This window comes from Phyllostomus hastatus, unplaced genomic scaffold (assembly GCF_019186645.2).
Source record: "Phyllostomus hastatus isolate PE091 unplaced genomic scaffold, TTU_PhHast_1.1 phas_contig_210, whole genome shotgun sequence".
In the NCBI taxonomy this organism is placed as follows: domain Eukaryota; kingdom Metazoa; phylum Chordata; class Mammalia; order Chiroptera; family Phyllostomidae; genus Phyllostomus; species Phyllostomus hastatus.
This window is the reverse complement of record NW_025333737.1, coordinates 26,158,776-26,176,679: the sequence shown is the minus strand read 5'-3', so window position 1 is coordinate 26,176,679 and position 17,904 is coordinate 26,158,776. Positions and strand designations below refer to the sequence as shown.

Below are 17,904 nucleotides of genomic sequence, written 5' to 3'. Positions count from 1 at the left end.
GCCTCTCAGGATCGCTGCCTCTACGGTTGCATCATTTCTGAGAGGAGCTGTATGTTTCCCGCAGCACTTGCCCAGTGCCAGGAAAGGGAGGTCGGGCACATCTCTAGAACGGAAAGGAGGTGTATCTCTGCGGGCACCCCCTTCTTTGCAAGGATAGAATCCTGGATGTCACTCGCAGGGCTTAGGGGCTGATATGAAGAAAAGCAAGTTTGTAAAAAGCCCCTTAGCGTTGACCTTAGAATGATGTGTGCCCAGCGCTCCCTGTTCTGGATGTTTGCATCAAAGGGAATTAGGCCCTCATGTTTTGGAAACCTTGAAGTGGGTAACAATGGACCGTGAGAATGGAATGCTGGGAGGTCAAGGCACTTAAAGATTTGTGCATATCTAGGTCCTCAACCTCTACAGATTGCCACCCGTCCTCCCTTCACCTAAGAACACGGTGAGTTCCCACTTAACGTCATCAGTGGGGTCTGTGGTTTTCAGTGATGTTTAGCAAGACCAGCCTCCATAGGCTAATCGATACAGAGGAGTTAAACAGTGGCATCTAATCACCTTCAAACGATGTAAATCAAGGAGGTATTTACTGTAAAAGGAAGATTTCTCTGGTTTAAATCACAGATACAGGACCAGGGGGGTACACTCTCAACTTTTCAGTAAGACGTCTCCCCTCCAACCCTTACTTTACCTGCACAAGTAAGCTCGGCTGCTTGGGCTCCTTTGTTGGAAGAGAAGCCTGCAGTTACTCCTGGGTCTGACTCCTGAAACCCTCCGAATGAAAGCACTTCATGCCTGGGGGAGGGAGCGAGCCCAAGCCCTGCCGTGTGCTGGGTGCTTTCAGCACAGTGCTGGCTACCTTCATGCTGCCCCATGTGACCTCCCTGCCAGCCGTTTTGCAGAAGGAAACCTGGAACCCCGGGTGACACAGTCAGCAATGATGCCAGCAATCTCATTCTGGTCTCAGTTGAAAGCCCCACCCTCGCCCCTACCATTTGTTTTCTCAGCTTTCTTGATTCTCCAGGGATGAATCATCTCTCCTAGTTAGATCCCCTTGCTGTACCTACAGGCTCCCATGCTTCTTCTAGTGGCTTCCACTGCAAGGCAAATATTGAAACGGGTGAAAACTTCCAGACAAAAGACCTGACTTTGGTTGACACTCTAAGCAGCAGTCGGGGGCCAGACACCTAAATGAGGAAGCAGAAGCTGTGCCTCATTCTGGCTCTGCTGCTGATTCAGGAATAAGGTCAGCACTGTCCTGTCACGGCACGATACCCTCCAGTCCTCACCACACCGCCGCTGTAAGGTGGGCAGTTTTTAAAAATTAATTTTTTAGAGGGCGAAGGGAGAAACATCCGTTTGTTTCACTTATGCACTCATTGGTTGCTTCCTGTATGTGCCCTGACTGGTGATCGAGTCCACAGCCTTGGCCTGTGTTGGGACGGACGCTCTAACCAACGGAGCCCCCCGGCCAGGGCTAAGGTGGGTATCGCATCCTTTTCCACGTAGGAAGATTTGAGGCTCTGAGGCCTTGCTGCTGAGATGTAGGGGCAGAACGAGAGCCCTTGCTTCTCTGGTCCCCGATTCCCCACTCGACAGTGCTGCTGCGAGTCACCCAATGGCCCCTGTGCCCGTTTTCCCACTCTCACCAGGGAGTGATGAGTCATGAGTCGTTTTTGACAATATGGCGTGCCCTGTATATAGCAAGATGATGCTTTTGACTGGTCCTCAGCTTTGGTTTGTCCCTGTAGTTCTGGGCGGGTCACCTGGCTAGGGTTAGGAGTGCCCTCAATTGGAGTTCATGTGAAGCCAGTTCCGATCAAGGTTGGGACTACATGTGAAAAGCCAGTGTAGAAAACCAGACCACGGCCTACAGCACACACTTCCTACAGGAGTATGCAGCGAACGGAAAAGGCCTTTTTGGATGCATATTGTACTAGCGACTTCCAGGGTAGCTGTAAACGTCCCTGTCTTCCTTTGAAGAGCAATTGATAAGTCAAATGACATTCAAGAAACTTGGGCCCTGTTGGGAACCGCCCTAACCTGCTTTGTTTAGAATGCTCTCAATTAACTGATAAGGGTCCAAGCAAGAAGTAAATTTGTTCCTCAAAGTTTTTTACAGCTCTTTAGCTATCTGACCCTGACTCAAAATAGGCCCTCAGAGTTCCTTGTTATTTGATCCTTACTTCCCGCCTATGATTAATGAGCTTTACCTTGAGTTCCTGTGTAAATGAACCCAATGAAAGCCCTTGAGGAAAAGGCTCTTGGCCCTTCTCCTGTGAGAGAGCGGCCTCCTTTCCTCCCCAAGCAGATCGTGTCTTGGTAGACTTACTCTCACCCGTGGTGGCTGGGGGCGCCCTGCAGGCGGAGCCCCCCCCCCCGGCCCCCCCCCACACACACAGGGCCCTGGCTGGTGTGGCTCAGTGCCGGCCTGCAAACCAAAGGGTCACTGGTTCAGTTCCCTGTCAGGGCACGTGCCTGAGTTGCAGGCCAGGTCCCCAGTAGGGAGTGTGTGAGAGACAACCACACATTGATGTTTCTCCCCCCCTCTCCCTCTCCCTCCCTCTAAATAAAGTCTTTTAAAAAAAACAGGTTATGACAGGTGCTAAGATCAAGCAGCAAAGCTCAGCAGTGATCCTTGCTTTCAAGAATCTTAAGTATTGGGTCTTCTTTTAAATGCACAGAATGTGCACATTTGCGTGTACTTGAAACATTGAGCCCTTGAAATCCATTCCTGGACTGAGGTGAAGAAATCAGAGGCCCTGGTTTGAGAATCCACGTCCTGCCTACCTTCACGCACGGCAGGGCCCTCGGCCAGTCCTTGGTGTGCGCAGGCTCAAATAACCTCCCGCAAGTGGGGGGCATGATAGCTAGGGAGAAGCCTGGCTCGCTGGCTCTCAACACGTTTCCTTCATGGCCTCACAGGTGCACAAAACACTTCAGGGGGTTTGCCTGTTGGTGAGAAGAAACCAAGTGCCAGGAATTCTAGAATTTTAGAAACTACCTTCAGCTATGCGTTGGAATCATGGAATCACAGAATCGGATCTCCACTGGTTTTACATCGGCACTTCTTGCTGCAAACTTGTACGACAGCCTCTCCTCCAGACCGTTTCCTACCGTTGGGGGCAGTGTAATTGGCCACTTCCTTTGTGGTATCTTCAATAAAATGCCAATAAAGGTTGCTGAGCGGGGAAGAAAGGACTGCCCGCTGGTGAGCGATGCCCCCGCTGCTGGCATGGCAGTTGGCCTTCTGCCCTGAGTGGTCCCTGCAGATACAGGTCACGCTGCCCCTGCTGTGGGGTGGGGGTGGGGGGTAGGTTTGTGCCCGCACGTGGAGAAAATAGCGTGCTATTGCACAACTATGGCTCCGGTACCCTCTCAGATGTTCTCTGTGAGAGAGAAACACCTCTGTTCTTGACACCACGTCGTGTTCATTCCAAGAAGCCAGTCTTTCTTAACTGGGTGTTTTGTTTTTTTACATTTTATTTATTTTTAGAGAGAAGGGAAGAGAGGGAGAAAGAAAGAAAGGGAGAGAAACATCAATGCGTGGTTGCCTCTTGTGTGCCCCGAACTGGGGACTTGGCCTGCAACCCAAGCATATGCCCTGACTGGGAATTGAACCAGCAACCCCTTGTTTGGCAGCCCATACTCAGTCCACTGAGCTATACCAGCCAGGGCTTAACTGGGTGTTTGTTTCTGGGAATAACTCACTTCATATTTATTCCAAAGTTATTAGAAACCTATGCTCTTGGTAGATCATCTCGAGTGTGGGCTGGACTTTTGACTAATTAATTAAATGTGGCAAAGTAATATTTTGGAAGTTTCTACTTTTGCTCTTGGAAACCAAGTTATGAGTATCTTTTGTGAGGGACCGTATAGGGGAGAAACCCCGTGTAGGAGAATGGAGGTGCTGCAGCCAACAGCACCAAGACTGCACGTGCCAGCCGAGTGTGGCCTCCCACGTGGGCCCTGCTGCTAGACAGCTCGTGAAGCAAAAGGAGCAGCCAGGGGGGCCTGCGCCCTAGAGAACTGTGAGCAGTGCTGCTTTAGGAGGCAGTGGGTAAGGGAAGGACCAGCCCTGTTGGAACCAAAGGGCCGGTGCTCACTCTGGCCTGTTAACACTTGCCTGTGATTAGAAGCCAGAGGTGCCCAGGCAAGGGACACTATTCATATTCCAAATACTGGCACCCTCAGAGCCACTTCATTCAGAATATCTCAGCTTGTCAGTCAAATTGCTTCTGAGCTCCCTGCCTGGCCTTAGATAATTCTTGGCTACCTCCTTATGGAAGTGGATAAGGGAAAGTGACCACCCTGCTCTTGAGACATGGCTCATCACCTTCCTACTCAAGAGTGGACATGGGCCTGGCCAGTGTGGCTCGGTTGGAATATTGTCCCGTGGACCAAAAGGTCATGAGTTTGATTCCTGGTCAAGACACATCATCCCAAGTCGAGGTTTGATCCCCTGGTTGGGGCCCTGTGAGAAGGTGGCCGATCGATCCCTCTCCCTTCCTCTCTAAAAGCCATGAAAAAATGTCCTCGAGAGGGGATTGAGGGGGAAAAAAAGAATTGGACATGACTGCCTGTCGCTCATTGGGTTAAGTTCACGTTCTGGCTTTCCAGTCTCCGTGAGCAGACTGAGTCTACACAGCTTCCTCTCATCGCCCCTGCGCACAGCTTCCCTGGGCAGCTAGATGGGTCTCTGCCCCTCTGCTGTGTCCACTGGGAAGCCTTCCACCGCCGCGCTCCCCCGAGTGCGTCCCCTCAAACACAAAGCACAAGGGGCGCTTGGAAAACACCGAGTTTAAGTTGGATATCGGCGTGTGTCTTGACTTCGGGGTCTTTCCAAACCTTCCTCTTGCCATTTCCATGAAGGAGAACGCAAGGTCTCCTGGAGTGATTTGATCTGAGAGGAGCCTCTTGAGAAACCAGTATGCCCAGGCAGGGTGGGGGTGGGGTGGGGAGGTGCAGCAGACATTTGTAACTTTCTTTCCTACCTATTCATTCAAGTAGGCCCAGCTGGAAAGGAATTCCTGATGAAGCCTTACAGTTCCACCTGGGACTTGCACGTACGGTTATGGCATAGACTGAGCAAGTAGGGTAGGGGCTGGGTGTGTTTGGAGTGAAGGCACCTGGGCTGAAATCCTGGCCCTGCCATTTCTCCCATACCTTCAAGCATCTATAGAGTGAGGATAGTAATTATGAAGGTCAGTTGTCTCAAAGAGACAACTGGCTGATGTGTAGATATTTTTATCATGGAGCACTTGGAAACTGGATGGTTAGCGGTGCCCGAAAGATGCAGAGCTTTTGATCTCCTGGGTGACACGAGTATGTAGGATGTCTGGTTGCGGTCAGTGCTATGAATGGGAAAGGACAAGGTCCCACCACTGAAGGGAAAGCTTGGTTATTAAGGAAGCCCTGCGAGGAAGGCCGTTATCCCGGGACCTGGAAGGGCTAGGGCAGGGTTCAGGCAGGAGAGCCTGAGGGGAGACCCCGAGGCAGGCGGGCAGGCGGGCAGGCGGGCAGGCGTGCGGCGTGCGCGGGCACCTGAGAGAAAGTCTGGGGATGGGTGAGTGAGGCAGCTGCGGGGGGAAGGACCAGAGCACAGGGCCTTGGAGGCCTGGGCAAGGTTGTCGGGTCTGTCCTAGGAAACCGTGCACACAGTAGCCAGTAGGGGCTAGAATGGACGTGATCTAATTCCCCACTTGAGAAGGTCCTGTTCTGGATGGAGAGCAGATTAGGGTGGGTCTGGCGGTGAGATGGAAGCAAGGAGGTCTGTCAGGAGGCTGTTGCGAGGGGTGACGAAAGCTTGCATTGACAGTGGTAGTGAAGGTGGCAAGATGAATTCGAGATAGGCTTTGGAAGAACCAACAGCCAGGGGAGGCGTTAAGTGCGGGGAATGGGGAGTAGAGGTAACTCCCAGGCTCCTGGCTTGGGCGGCTGGGTGCATAGAGGTGCCATTTATAGAGATGCCCATGACAGGAGGAGCTTCGAGGCAGGGGTCAGGGTTAAGTGTTTGGATATATTTGAGAACTACGGGGCATGCGTTCCATGACCAATGGCTTCTATTGCTTATTTCAGTTACTTGTGTTAAGTTTGGCTCCTTTGTGGCGCCCTGAGGACAGGAGTGGAAGTGCTTTGTCAAAACAGTATGAGGCACCAGACACTACTGTTGGCGCTGGGGTAAAGATAAGGAGGACGTGTTCCACGCACTTGAAGAGATAAAGCATTACAACAGCATCACAGAAAGTGCTATAATGAGAGATTGCAAAGTGTTTCAGAAACTCAGAGGGGGGAGCCAATGTTTAGTGCCTGGGCTGGGAAAGCGGTCCAGAGACATTGACCTTGAGGGAGAATTCACCAGGATGGGAAGAGAATGGCATGGGCGGGAACCAGAAGCTTGAGCGAACACGGTGGGTTTGAGGAAGATGAGTGGAGAGCAGGGCGTCGCCTTTGCCCAGAGCGAGTCCATCCAAAGGCCCTAGAAAGTTGTTAGGGCAAATTCTAGTCTCCCGTTTCATACTCCCAGCCCCACCCGGATTTCCGGCGAAGTGCCGGCGCTTGGATGAAACTCACTAAATAACTGGTGAATTTAGTTTTTCCTAAACATCCCAAACTTCAAACAGAGGAATAAAATCTTTAACCCTCTTGCTGATCCTTCAAGCTGGGTCATCAGTGAACCACCTCCTGGCACTGACCACAGCTGGGTCATCAGTGAACCACCTCCTGGCACTGACCACAGCACAGGGTGGGGTGAGCGGGAGAAGACAGTGGGCTGCCTGGTGGGGCAGGAGGTCGGGAGCGATGGGCAATTCTGCAGTGCGGTTCCCGCTTACCGTATTTCTCACGGGACAAGGGCACACTGTGAGACTGGAGGAAAGAGGCTCGGGGTTTATTTGGGGCTTACGGTGGACAGCCTTAAGACAGACCATTTCACTGCAGGTCGAACAGAAGAACCTTGCTGGTTGTGCTGGCCCCATTTGGCCTCCTTCGCGGCTTCTGCTTGTGAACACCCTTGGCACCACCCGAAAGGCCTGCTCTCTCGGCCAATGCCTCCTTCTTTCCCATGTTCCCTTCCTTTGAAACAGCTTAGTGCCATACTCCCTTCCCCCCAGGAATCAGATGCCCCCAAAACCTTATAACCTATTACCTTCTTTTTGGAGACAGATACAGAAAAGGTCAATGTTATGCAGCCTAGTGAAACAACTAATCTCCTTTACTGCTGAACCCACAAAGCACCCAACTCATTCCTTTCAACATCTTGATGTTTGTTACTGAAGTTTGCCCTCTAGGACTTTATTTTGGGTGATGTGCCCCCTTCTAAGCATCCTGGGGTCCTCTGTGTCTCGCCTGTGAACCACTGGGGCAGGCACAGTGGTCTCCCCATCGGGCGGGGGGGCTCCTTGAGGGGGAAGTGTTTCATTCCTCTGGAGCTCTTCCGGACGCTCAGGGGCTGACTGATGGCCTGTGTCCTAACGGTTGTCTTATACAAGGTGAGGGACCTGGGACCCAGTTCTTCTCCAGGTCAGAAGACACATGGATTTGGGTCCTTGAGATCGGGAGAGTGAGTAGGGAGAAGGTGGCTATGTTCAGGCTGGGGCTGTTGTCCTTACCTGTGTTGCAAACCTATTTCCCCTCCCAAGGGTAGGGACCAGGGCTGTTTAATATTGCCCTGTGCAATTCTAGGAAAGGCCTTCTGGCCTGCTGGAGTGACAAGCTGTTGGGCAGGGTGCATAGCCCAGGCCATTCCTGCTCCCTGCCCGGTAACGGAGAAGCCATGACTGTTCATTTGTTTATTGAGCCCCTACTATGTTCTGGGCACAGGAGATAGAGAAGGGGGTGAGACTCCATGCTGCCATGCAGTCAAGTAAGAGCTCTGAGTGCAGAGGGAGACAAGGTGGCTCCAGCTTGAGACCGAGACAACAGTGCACGTTCTGCGTGACCGCTGCTTGAGACCGAGAGTCCAGGAAGGAACCCCACTGAGCTCACGGCGAGCCTGGTGGGACGTGCCAGCGTTGCACACAGGACACACACACACACACACACGAGCTGGCCTGGCCCGCTGGTCAGCTGTGACGTCCAGGTGTGGAGAAGGGGCTTCATCCTCCGGGCAGCATGCGATAGGGGCTCTCACTCCGACCTGTGCTCCTCACCCTCTCTGCCTGGGAAGAGTTTTGTACGTGGTCGGTGGTGGTCTGGGGAGTCTTGCCTGGCCCCTCCACGCTTGGAGGCCTTCCCAAGTCCCTCCACCTTAGGCCCTCCATCCCCCTGACTCCCATTTCTCGGGCTACAGATTTCTAGGGTGATCAAATTACAGGCCCATCTGCCCTGTATTCCGTTAGGTGGTGGTTAGTCCTCCAGAGTATGGGCGGAGTTATCCTATCTGAAGGAGGGGGAGTGGCAATCCAGCTTTTAAAATCCCAAAGGCCAGCCTGGGGACATAGAAAGTGCCTTGGACAAGGAGACAGGAGACACAGCTTGTAGTCCTGGCTCTGTTATCTGCTCACTGTGTGACTCTGGGCAAGTTGCTTTCCATCCCTGCAAAGTGACTTAACACTCCTGCCCACACTCTGCATGAGGGACCTTCATTTCTGCGTTGGTATTGGGGTGACTTCCATGGTCCTTAAATAGAATGACTCAAACAAACACTTAGGGAAAAAGTCTTAGGGGAAAATAGAGGACCCCCGTCTTTGTTCCCAAGAGCCTATGGTGGAAGGAGTAGGTGTTCTGCTGGGAAGGGAGAGAGGGGCCCAGAGTCTGCAGCTCCTGGGGAAGAGGCCGGGCCTTAGCAAAGGCGCACTGGAGCTCAGGGTCTCTGACCGGTTAGGATGCCCTCTGCCCTTTGTCCTGTGTGGGCTGGCTTGAGCTTTTTTTAAATCCTCACTTGAGGACATGCTTACTGATCTTAGTGAGGTGGGGAGGGAAGGAGAGAGGGATGGAGCGAAACATTGATGTGAGAAAAAAACATTGATCGGCTGCCTCTCGTATGTACCCAGACCAGGAACGCAACCCGCAACCTAAGCATGTGCCCTGACCAGGGATGGAACCCACGACGTGTCCGGTTATGGGACTACACTCCAGCCAGCTGAGCCACGCTGCCCAGGGCTGCCTTGAGCGTTTGGTCACTCCCCCAGGCTGACTCCCTTACCTACTTGCATGCCTGCTCCTTTATCATGCATACCCTTGACCTATCTGGGGCATGGTTTTAGTTGATAGCTGCTTAGGGTGCTTCCCCTCTGAGGGTGATTTGCACTTAGGTCCGATTGCTGAAGACAGAAAATATGTTAAGACTGAAGGCATGACTTTCTAATGAGCAACGACTAGTGAGGGAGAAGGGGGGTGCTCCAGGGTCTGGGAAACCGCATCATTCTCTGTGGCTCCAGCTGGCCCTGAGAGCTGGGGGGCAGAGGGCACCCGGGTGTGCTGGCAGAGAGGGCGCAGCATCAGGGCTACAGCTGTGTCAGGCCTGCAGCGTCGAAGGGACTCCTCCCTGTACCTCAGCTGCTCTCTCCTGCAGGGCCTCAGCCTAGCTTGTGGGGAGCCTGCTCTGTCTGTCCAGCTGTCGAGCCCCCACTGCTGAGGCCGAGAGCAAAGTATATGTCACCTTCTCAGGACGCCCTTGCAGTCAGTCCACTAGAGACTCGCTTACCTTCCGTGGATGGTCCTCTCCTGCCTGGGAGGTCCTGGCCCATCTGTCCTCGCTGATGCCCTGCTGGTGAAGAGAGAAGAGAGAGAGGAGGAGGACAAAGCGCAGCAGTGGGAGGCTGTCTTTGTGGGGAACCACGAAGGGCAGGGATGGGGCAGGGGCTGGGGCCTCCTAGATGGAGTCATTTCTCAATCACTGTGAGCTGAGGAGAAAGCATGGATTGGTTCACTCCCTCCCTGACTCATTCATTGATTCCTTCTCCTTTCTCCTCCTTTCTCCCTCTCTTCTGCCCTTCTTTCCCCAGATACCCGCTGGGCACCTCTTACAGAAACTGCTGCGTGTTGTGGATACAGAGGAGAGGGCAGACCTGCTACTTGACCGTGGAGGGTCTCCACTCTAGAGCCCCCAGCCTAGTGACCCAGTGGGACAGTGTGGTGTGGCAGGGACAGCATTATGCCCATGGAGACCAGCTCCATCTGGGCAGGGCGGGTGGTCAGGGAAGGAGAGATGGGGCTCAAGCCACGTCAGAGAGGGCAGCCCTGGAGGGTGGGGCGAGTCCTCAGGGCGTTGGTTTGAGAGTAGTGGTGGGGGGAGGGGAGGCAGAGGGCGGGTAAGTCTTGGCTGGTTTTCTTTTTCCCTTTTCACCAAGGGATTTTTGGCAGGTTACTGGCTGCTCAGATGTGCACGTTTAAGATCTTTGAGGCTGCAAGGTGGGAAATGGATTGATTCGTTTTTCCAGTTGCAGGCTTTAGGTAAAAATTAGCCAAGGTGATTCTGAATCTTTGGCAGAACTGGATTCATCCCGTTTCTTTCTTATCCCCGCACCTACACCCTGGGCATGCACAGGCCTCCCCTCTGAGGAAACAACCAGGAAGCCAAGCACGGGCCCCACCCTCGGTAATGCCAGCCTGGCGCGTGTGCCCCTGGCCGGGGCTCCTCCCCCCACTGCCCCGACTTATTCGAGGCTCGGACAACTGGGCCCTCCTGGGAAAGCATGCTGAGGGCAAGGTCTGGACAACACGTACCCGTTTGTTCTTGCTGGCTGGATAGGAGGCACCCCTGGGGGAGGGAAAAAGAAGGAATGAGGACTGCACCGCTTCCCCGGGGCTGGGTGCAGTGGGAGGGGCTCCTGGCTATCCCGGGGCTCAGTGCCTGCGATGGGTCTTCGGTGGAGCTCCAGCCACTCCCCACTGTCCACCCATGGCTGAGCCACGCAGCTGCTCCTGCTAGGAGGCAGTGTGGGGGAGGGGAAGGCACTGGCCCCTGGCCCCCCCGCACCGGTTGGGCAGCCTTGAAAAGCACTTACCCTGTCAGAACCTCAGTTTTCTCGCTCATGGTGAAGAGGCTGTGGTTGTGGAGTTTAATCACATGTGAGCCTACTAGGTGCTCAATAAGCAGGCCTCTCCCATGCCTGTGCCCTGCTTCCCTGGTGTGGGATTGGGAAGAGAACTCTGCAATGGCCTGGTCCCAAAGTCACGTTCTTGAGGAGGACACGACGGCCAAAAGTGTATGGTCACAAGTTGCCTTTCTCTATTTTTACATGTATATTTTTAATTATAAAAGCGGTCTTTGCATACTACCCACTATAAAAAGAATCAAGTGATGTAAAGGCTTGTACAGTAAACATGAAAGTCCCCCCTTCACTTTCTCTCTCTCACCCCTGCTTTCTATCCTTGATGTAATCACTATGGACGGTCTGGTGGTTATCTCTCTAGAACTTTCCCTGTGCGAGTGTATATTTGTATGCCATTAAAAAACAACAACAACAACAACAAAAAAAAAAAACCAGAGCCCTGGCTGGCATAGCTCAGTGGATTGAGCGCAGGCTGTGAACCAAAATGTTGCAGGTTTGATTCTCAGTCAGGCCACATACCTGGGTTGCAGGCCATGGCCCCCAGTAACCGCACATTGATGTTTCTCTCTCTCTCTCTCTCTCCCTCCCTTCCCTCTCTAAAAAAAAAAATAAATAAAATAAAATCTTAAAAACAAAAACAAAAACAACAAGTGGGCCCACGTCGTACACACTGTTATATGACTTGCTTTTTCTACCGAAGCAGAATCTCGGAGATCTTTCTGTGTTTCTCCACACACCTGCCTCATCCTTTTTGATGGATGTGCCTAACATATTTGACTGTCCCCCTACTGGTGACTTTCATGTCATTTCTCAATTCTTGCCATTACAGACAAGCCGTGTCAGTGAGCACTCTGGTCCAACTGCCTCAGGGCTCACGAACTTCCACTGGGGAGATCCCCGCAGTGAGACTCGGTCAGAAGGATGCTCATGTCCTACTTTGATGGCCATTGTCAATATGCCCGCCAACAGACAGGGCACGACAGTGCCAGGCCCTTCACACCCTCGCCAACACCACTTAAAATACATGCGATGTTGACAAGAAAGAGAAAACCGCTCTCTGTCCGGACTATTTTATCCTTGGCCCCCTAGGACATGACTCCTGCATTGAGGGTCCCCTCAGGGAACACAGGTTCATTTGAACAATTCTATTCCAAACAAGCAGAATTAGGAACCTGGCCTGTGGCTTTGCTCACACCTGGATGCTGGCCCGTAGCTCCACCGCCGCTCTTCGAATTCATCCATAGCATTGAAGGTGCGCAGACACCAGCAGGTGCAAAGCATCTGCCCTTCCCCTTAGGGCCACTCTACTCCCCGTGTGCCAGAGACAGCCCAGGTTTACCTGGCACAATGAACACTCCCCAAAGTGTCCCGGTTTGGAGGATAATTTAGATGGACACTCTGCTCCACCCCATCCCTGGAGCGACCCCTACTGGCCTGGAGTAACGGACTCTGAGTCCTGGGCTTTATTTAAGCCAGGACCCCTGCTTGGTGTGACAACCCACTCAAAATCACTCCTGCGTGGGCACCCCACCCACCCACCTTTGTCACTCACCTCCCACCCGCTTCCCCATCAGCCCGAAGAACTGGCTCACTCTGCCCCTCTGCACCTCCTGAAGCTGGAGCTGGATGCTGGGGATCACATCTTCCTGCAAGAGCAGAGAGTCCGTTAGAGTTACAGCTGGAGGGAGGCTGGCACGCAGCGGCGGCGGTGGCAGCGGGGCCAGCCTGAGCAATAAGTTTCAGTAACTGGCAGTTGCTCTGTGCTGGCGCCAGGCCCTTTTGCATACTTTACAAATACCACGCAGCAATAATAATAGCCAGCGTTTCACCTTCTACGTTCCTGGCTCTGTTCTAAGCACTTTAACGTATTAATTCCATTTAATCCTCACTAAAACCCCGTGGACTAAGTGCTATTATTGTCACCACTTTATAAATGAAAGCACCAAGGCACAGAGAGATTCAATAACTCGTCGTCCGAGGTCACCACCTAGGACATGAGCGATGGCGCAAGTCATCCGCCTCAGGGGCGCAAACACAGCGGTCATCGTTTCATTTACTCTTCACAACCCCCGTGTGAAATAGGGATGCCGATCTAGTCCCATTTTGTAGATGGGGAAACTGAGAGTTATGGAAGTTAACTGATTTTCCAGGATCGCACAGGGAGTGGCAGAGCCAGGATTTAAACCCAGGAATGCTGGCTCCAGAGCCTGGGTTCTGCTGCGTCTCCAGAACAGACAAGGAGGGGGCAGCTGATGGACTCGGGGTGGGCACCCAGTAAGCAAGGTGAGACTGCTTCCCCTCCCGCCCCGCTCTGGTCTCCCCTCGTCCTCTGGCATTGCCCCAGTGGCCCGGAGTTGTCCTGCCCTAGAGCCCCGGCCTGCCGGGAGGAACGCGGCACATGGCCCGGGGTGGAGGCCACTACTCTGGGCAAGCACGTTTTCATCCTTGAGTGAATGCGGCCAAAGTTCTGGGCCGAGGGCTGTGGATTGAAGTTCTCATGCCTCCATCAGCCTTGCCTGAAGTTTGTTCTCTCTCTGACCCCTGCTAAGAGGAAGAGAGGCTCACTGTGCGAGTGAGGGTGACAGTGGGTGACGCCCATCAGACCTGTTTCACGTCTCTGTGTACCCAGGGCCTGGCACAGCGCCTGGGAGACGCAGAAGCGCGGCCCTGCGGGACACAGAGCGCTGAACAGTCTGGCAGAAGCAAAGGGAGTGGGGTCTCCTCTTCCAGGAGGGCCGAAGACAGGCGATGGAGAGAGTGATGGACACCCTGCCGGGGGCTGAGCGCTGGGCGGGATCAGGGGCTCCCTCTGCCACCCCTAGGGGCAGTGCTGGAGCTCCAGGAACCAGCAGGGACACTGCTGGGGTGCAGAGGGAACCCTTGAACCTCTCACAGCTACTCTCGTCCTGACTTTCAGGAGTAGAAGTGGATTATTTTTCTAAGACTTGGACTCATTCAGTCCCTTCCATCTGTCTCCTCCCAAGGATGCCAGTGGCCAGGGCAGCTGTCTTGGGCTGGAGTGGCCTAGCCTGGCCAGGAACTGGAAAAGTCTCTTTGGAGATTTGGACCCATTTCTGTAAAGCTCATGAAAGCCACTTGGTAAAAGGCAGCCGTCAACTACAAGCTGGGGAGGATGACTACTTATAAATTAAATAGGGCTCACCTTTCTTCCACCCACCAGGGGGCCCTTGGGAGACACCCTTCCCTTCACTCGGGGAGGACCCTGTGAGCCCTCTCCTTACTCGCCCTCCCCAGGGGTGGCTGCAGGCAGGGGGGCCTGCGAGATAGGGAGGGGACCAGAGGGTCCATGACATCAGTGCCTCCTTTCCTCCCGTCACCCCACTCGTGTTCATGGTTCCTGTATTCCAAGCCCCAGGACTGGGGAGGCAGAAGGATGTTAAATGAGAGAAAAGGAGACTAAGCAGTACACCTGGCTGCAAGGTGAGGGGCTTGCAGGTAGAAAGCCCAGCAGTACCCCTGTGGCCGCATACAGTAGCTTTTCAGCATGGCTCGGCCACCCCGGGCCTGGGTCAGGTCCCTGGATGTTGGGCACAGACTCCGTGAAGCTTGACACATACCTGGGGGTCAGGGTCTTTCCCCCTCATTTTACAGGTGAGGAAACTGATGCTCAGAGAGCAGCAGGGACCTTCCCAAGGTCACGTGGAGTCAGTGGAGGAGCTGAGGCTTGAACCCATGCCCCCCATCCTATTACCTTCTCAGCTGCAAACACTTCCCCGTTTAGACAAACCGAGAAGGAAGCCCATCACGAATGGCTGTTCATTCTGTGGGTGTTCTTGTGGCGCCTGCGTGCTCACCATCCTGGGGCTAGGAGGAGCCAGGCTTGGCCTTGTCCCTCTGTCCACCCTCCTGGAAGCTTGCCCTGGGCACTGGCCCTGCTGTCGCTGGTCTGTTGGTCTTTCTCCCCCATCTGAGTAGAAGCTCCCCAAGGTCAAGACCTTGGGCGCCCCTACCCGATGCAGGTTCTCCGTCTTTAACCTCTGGATTTCTCCTCCGAGACAGCACTCAGGTCAGTCTAGTAGAGGAGACTGGCTGTCACACCAGCACTTGTCAGGAAGTGAGACTTTCTGCATGCAGGACAAAGCAGTGACCGGGCCCCAAAATACCCCTTCGAAATTCCCAGAAATGTCCTCTGATATCCAGATACATAGAATAAGACCTCGGATAAGGTGTGCAATTGTGCTTTTAAGGTGCATAACCTTGAACAAACTACTTGACATTTCTGTGCCTAAATTTCCTTATCTGTGAATGATTCCTTTCCCTGTGAGGTTGATAGGAGAATTCAATGTGTTAATGTTTATGAAGCATTTAAGACGTATATGTTAAATAAGCGTTAAATCAATATTTGTCTCTGTCTCTGTCTCTCTCTCTCTGCCTCTCCATGCGTGTGTCACTCCCATAAGCATGTGTCCCTTTGGAACTCATCCGGGCCCGGAACCACAGCCTTGAACCTACCTACAGAGAGGTGTCATCCAATCCGCCTTGCTGTGGACTGCCTGCTCTCCTGGCAGCCATGGAGGGAGGGGATCCTTTGCCCTGTCAACCATGGGTCATCCCTGCCTTTCCCCAAATTTACCTCCAGGGTCACGGTTAGCCAAGACCTCGCTTCAGTTCCACCGAGTGCCGGTTCCTCGTCACCCGCCACGGCGCACGCAGACAGCCCCACGAGGAGAAGCAGGGTGCGGCAGAGCAGCATGGTGGGTGTGCTCCGTGCTGGGGCCTCCCGGAGTCCCTCTCAGCCCAAAGACGCCACCTCCCTCAGGCCCGGTGTTCCCTCTGGCTCCTTCCCTGTCGGTGAGGGACGTTCCACTTGTTCCTGGTCCTACCAGCTACCCTGCTTCTTCCTTCAGCTTATCTGACCTCAGAGGGACATTTCCTGGACGCCCCTCCCTCCCGGGCTGGAAAGGCCAATGATAGCAGGACGCTTAGAGGAGGGACCAGACCGCTTCCACCACCGCCCCCAGCACTTGATCCTGGGGCTTAGCTCTCTGATGCGCCAGCGGCCTCAGCGTTGGCTGCGTTCCCTCTGGTGGCAGGTGCACAATGGGGCAGTGTGCGGGACCTGGGGCATCCAGCTTCCTGGCTGGAAGCCTGGGGCCGGGGGGGGGGCGGGGTGGCTGGGCTTGTCATCTTGGAAATGGGGAGGGGAACTGTATGGTGCTTCCCTTCCTGGGGCTCTGCTCCCCTGTAAGGGAGGCCTCTCCAAGTAGCTGGGCTTCCACCACTTGTCTCCCCTTCCTGTCACTAAGCCCTGCTTCCTCAGCGTTCCCTCCATCACGAGTCCCCGAGTGTGCATAGTGACACAGGGCTTACCCTAAGAGAAATAACATAGTGCTTAGCAAAGTGAGGCTCCTCACAGGCGGGAGTTGGGATTTGCCAGATAAATGGCTTCCTGTCAAGTGCCATGGGCCCCTGTGGTCAAAGTGATCTCCTAAAGCCCTCGCTGACCCCTCTCCCTGCTTACAAACTTCCAGCGTCCCCCAGTGTCCCTCACATGAAGTTCAAGCTCCCTAATATGGCACTCCAGGCCCTTCTTCACTTCGTTCCAGCCCTAGCACCACCCCGAAATAGCTGTGTGACCTTGGGCACATTACTTAGCCCCTCCAAGCCTTAGAGTTCTCATCTGCAAAACGGGATTAATAATAGCACTTCTTTCCAAAGTTGTCTGAGGATGAAATGAGATCATGCATGTGAAGCACTTAGCACAGGGTGATGGTAAATATTTAATACCTGTTAACTATTATTACTGTTAGCATTACTGACACTGGATGAGAGGCTTTGGGCCACCGAAGAGGAGTAAGCCGCCATCTGTGTCCCCCAGGTTCTCACGGTCCAGGAGAGGAAACCTCTGGTCCGCTGAGAAGCTGCGTTCAGTTAGTGCTGGCACAGAGTTAGGGACAAGGGAAGGGCACGCCCCCTCCCAGTTCGCCCTGCGGCCGCTCTCTGCCCCAAGGCAGGCTGAGATTTCTCAGGCTCTGTGGCCTTGCCTGCTGGCCTCTGTCTGGAACTCCCTTTCCACCTGGCGAATGCCCACCCAATCCTAAAAAGTCCAGCTTCATCGTCACCTCCTCAGTAGAGCTGTTCTGTGTCTATTCCTAACTCCAGTAAGAATTATCTGGCCTCTTCCCTGGGCTTTCTCAAGTCTCTCTCACACCTGTATCTCCTGTAGCTCTGTGTAGCCTGCAGTGCGAGGTCGTGGGGCTGTGTCCTGCACAGGGGTGGCCGCCAAAGCGGAGAGCGGAGGCAGAACCCAGTCCTCGCGCTGCTCTCCGGGTTGCACAGCCTGGTGCCACCCCTGCGAGAAGGCGCTTTGCTCTGTTGCTCCCAGAGGGGCCGGCTAGGCAGACTAGCCCTGCTAGTCTGCCATAGGGTGTTTGGTTGTGCCGTGAGCTGTCCGAGAGTGGGCTGTCACACATGTATACTCGGCACACAGTAGGTCCTTAAGAAACGTGCAGTCACGCTGAGTCCAGGCCAGGGGAAGGCAGAGATGAATGAGGGCAAGTGTGGAGGTTTAAGGGAGGACGACCACACACGCCGCCTTCTCCCCTTCCAGAAATCTCTTTGGTGGGTCCCCAACCGGATGGCTGCAGAGTCCCTGCATTTGCTGACGTGCACATTCCCCGGCTGAGCCCTGTTCTAACACAGCCTCCCCTGGTCTGCGGGTCTGTCTCAGCGCTGCAGGTGGTAGGCACGCAGCCTCCCAGGGACCTTCCCAAAGGCAGGGCGCTTAATGCCTCACATTCCCCTTTGGCTTTTCCACGGTTCTTCCTCACAGGGAACGGAGTTTTGCTTTCCACCCCCTTCATTTGACAGATGTGGAAACTAGAGCAGGTGGGCTTGCTCTAGGTCACACTGAGAACTGGTGGCATCCAGAACACCCGTCTGCTGCCTCCCA

General features: G+C 54.0%; 1 protein-coding gene across 2 annotated transcripts; it reads right to left on the bottom strand.

Moving 5' to 3' along the window:
* Nucleotides 1-7,769: 7,769 nt before the first annotated feature.
* Nucleotides 7,770-15,886, bottom strand: TAC4 (tachykinin precursor 4). Of its 2 annotated transcripts, none has more exons than XM_045837123.1 (5): nucleotides 15,586-15,886; nucleotides 12,544-12,637; nucleotides 10,663-10,696; nucleotides 9,641-9,700; nucleotides 7,770-8,153 (listed from the first exon to the last, which is right to left on the bottom strand). In XM_045837123.1, exons 1-5 carry the CDS (start codon nucleotides 15,703-15,705, stop codon nucleotides 8,141-8,143), a joined length of 321 nt encoding a protein of 106 aa, XP_045693079.1. In that variant the 5' UTR covers nucleotides 15,706-15,886; the 3' UTR covers nucleotides 7,770-8,140. The 2 variants fall into 2 exon arrangements, with proteins under 2 accessions (XP_045693079.1, XP_045693078.1); XM_045837122.1 differs by having other exon boundaries at nucleotides 9,641-9,703; nucleotides 15,586-15,884.
* Between the last annotated feature and the right edge of the window lie 2,018 nt (nucleotides 15,887-17,904).

Excerpts from the sequence above, each read along its gene's own strand:
- TAC4 (XM_045837122.1), bottom strand. The coding sequence starts at position 15,705 with ATGCTGCTCTGCCGCACCCTGCTTCTCCTCGTGGGGCTGTCTGCGTGC. Across the intron at positions 12,638-15,585 it reads GGCTAACCGTGACCCTGGAG|GAAGATGTGATCCCCAGCAT; the intron begins GTAAATTTGGGG and ends CTGCTCTTGCAG. Across the intron at positions 9,704-10,662 it reads CAGCCAGCAAGAACAAACGG|CAGGGCATCAGCGAGGACAG; the intron begins GTACGTGTTGTC and ends TCTCTTCACCAG.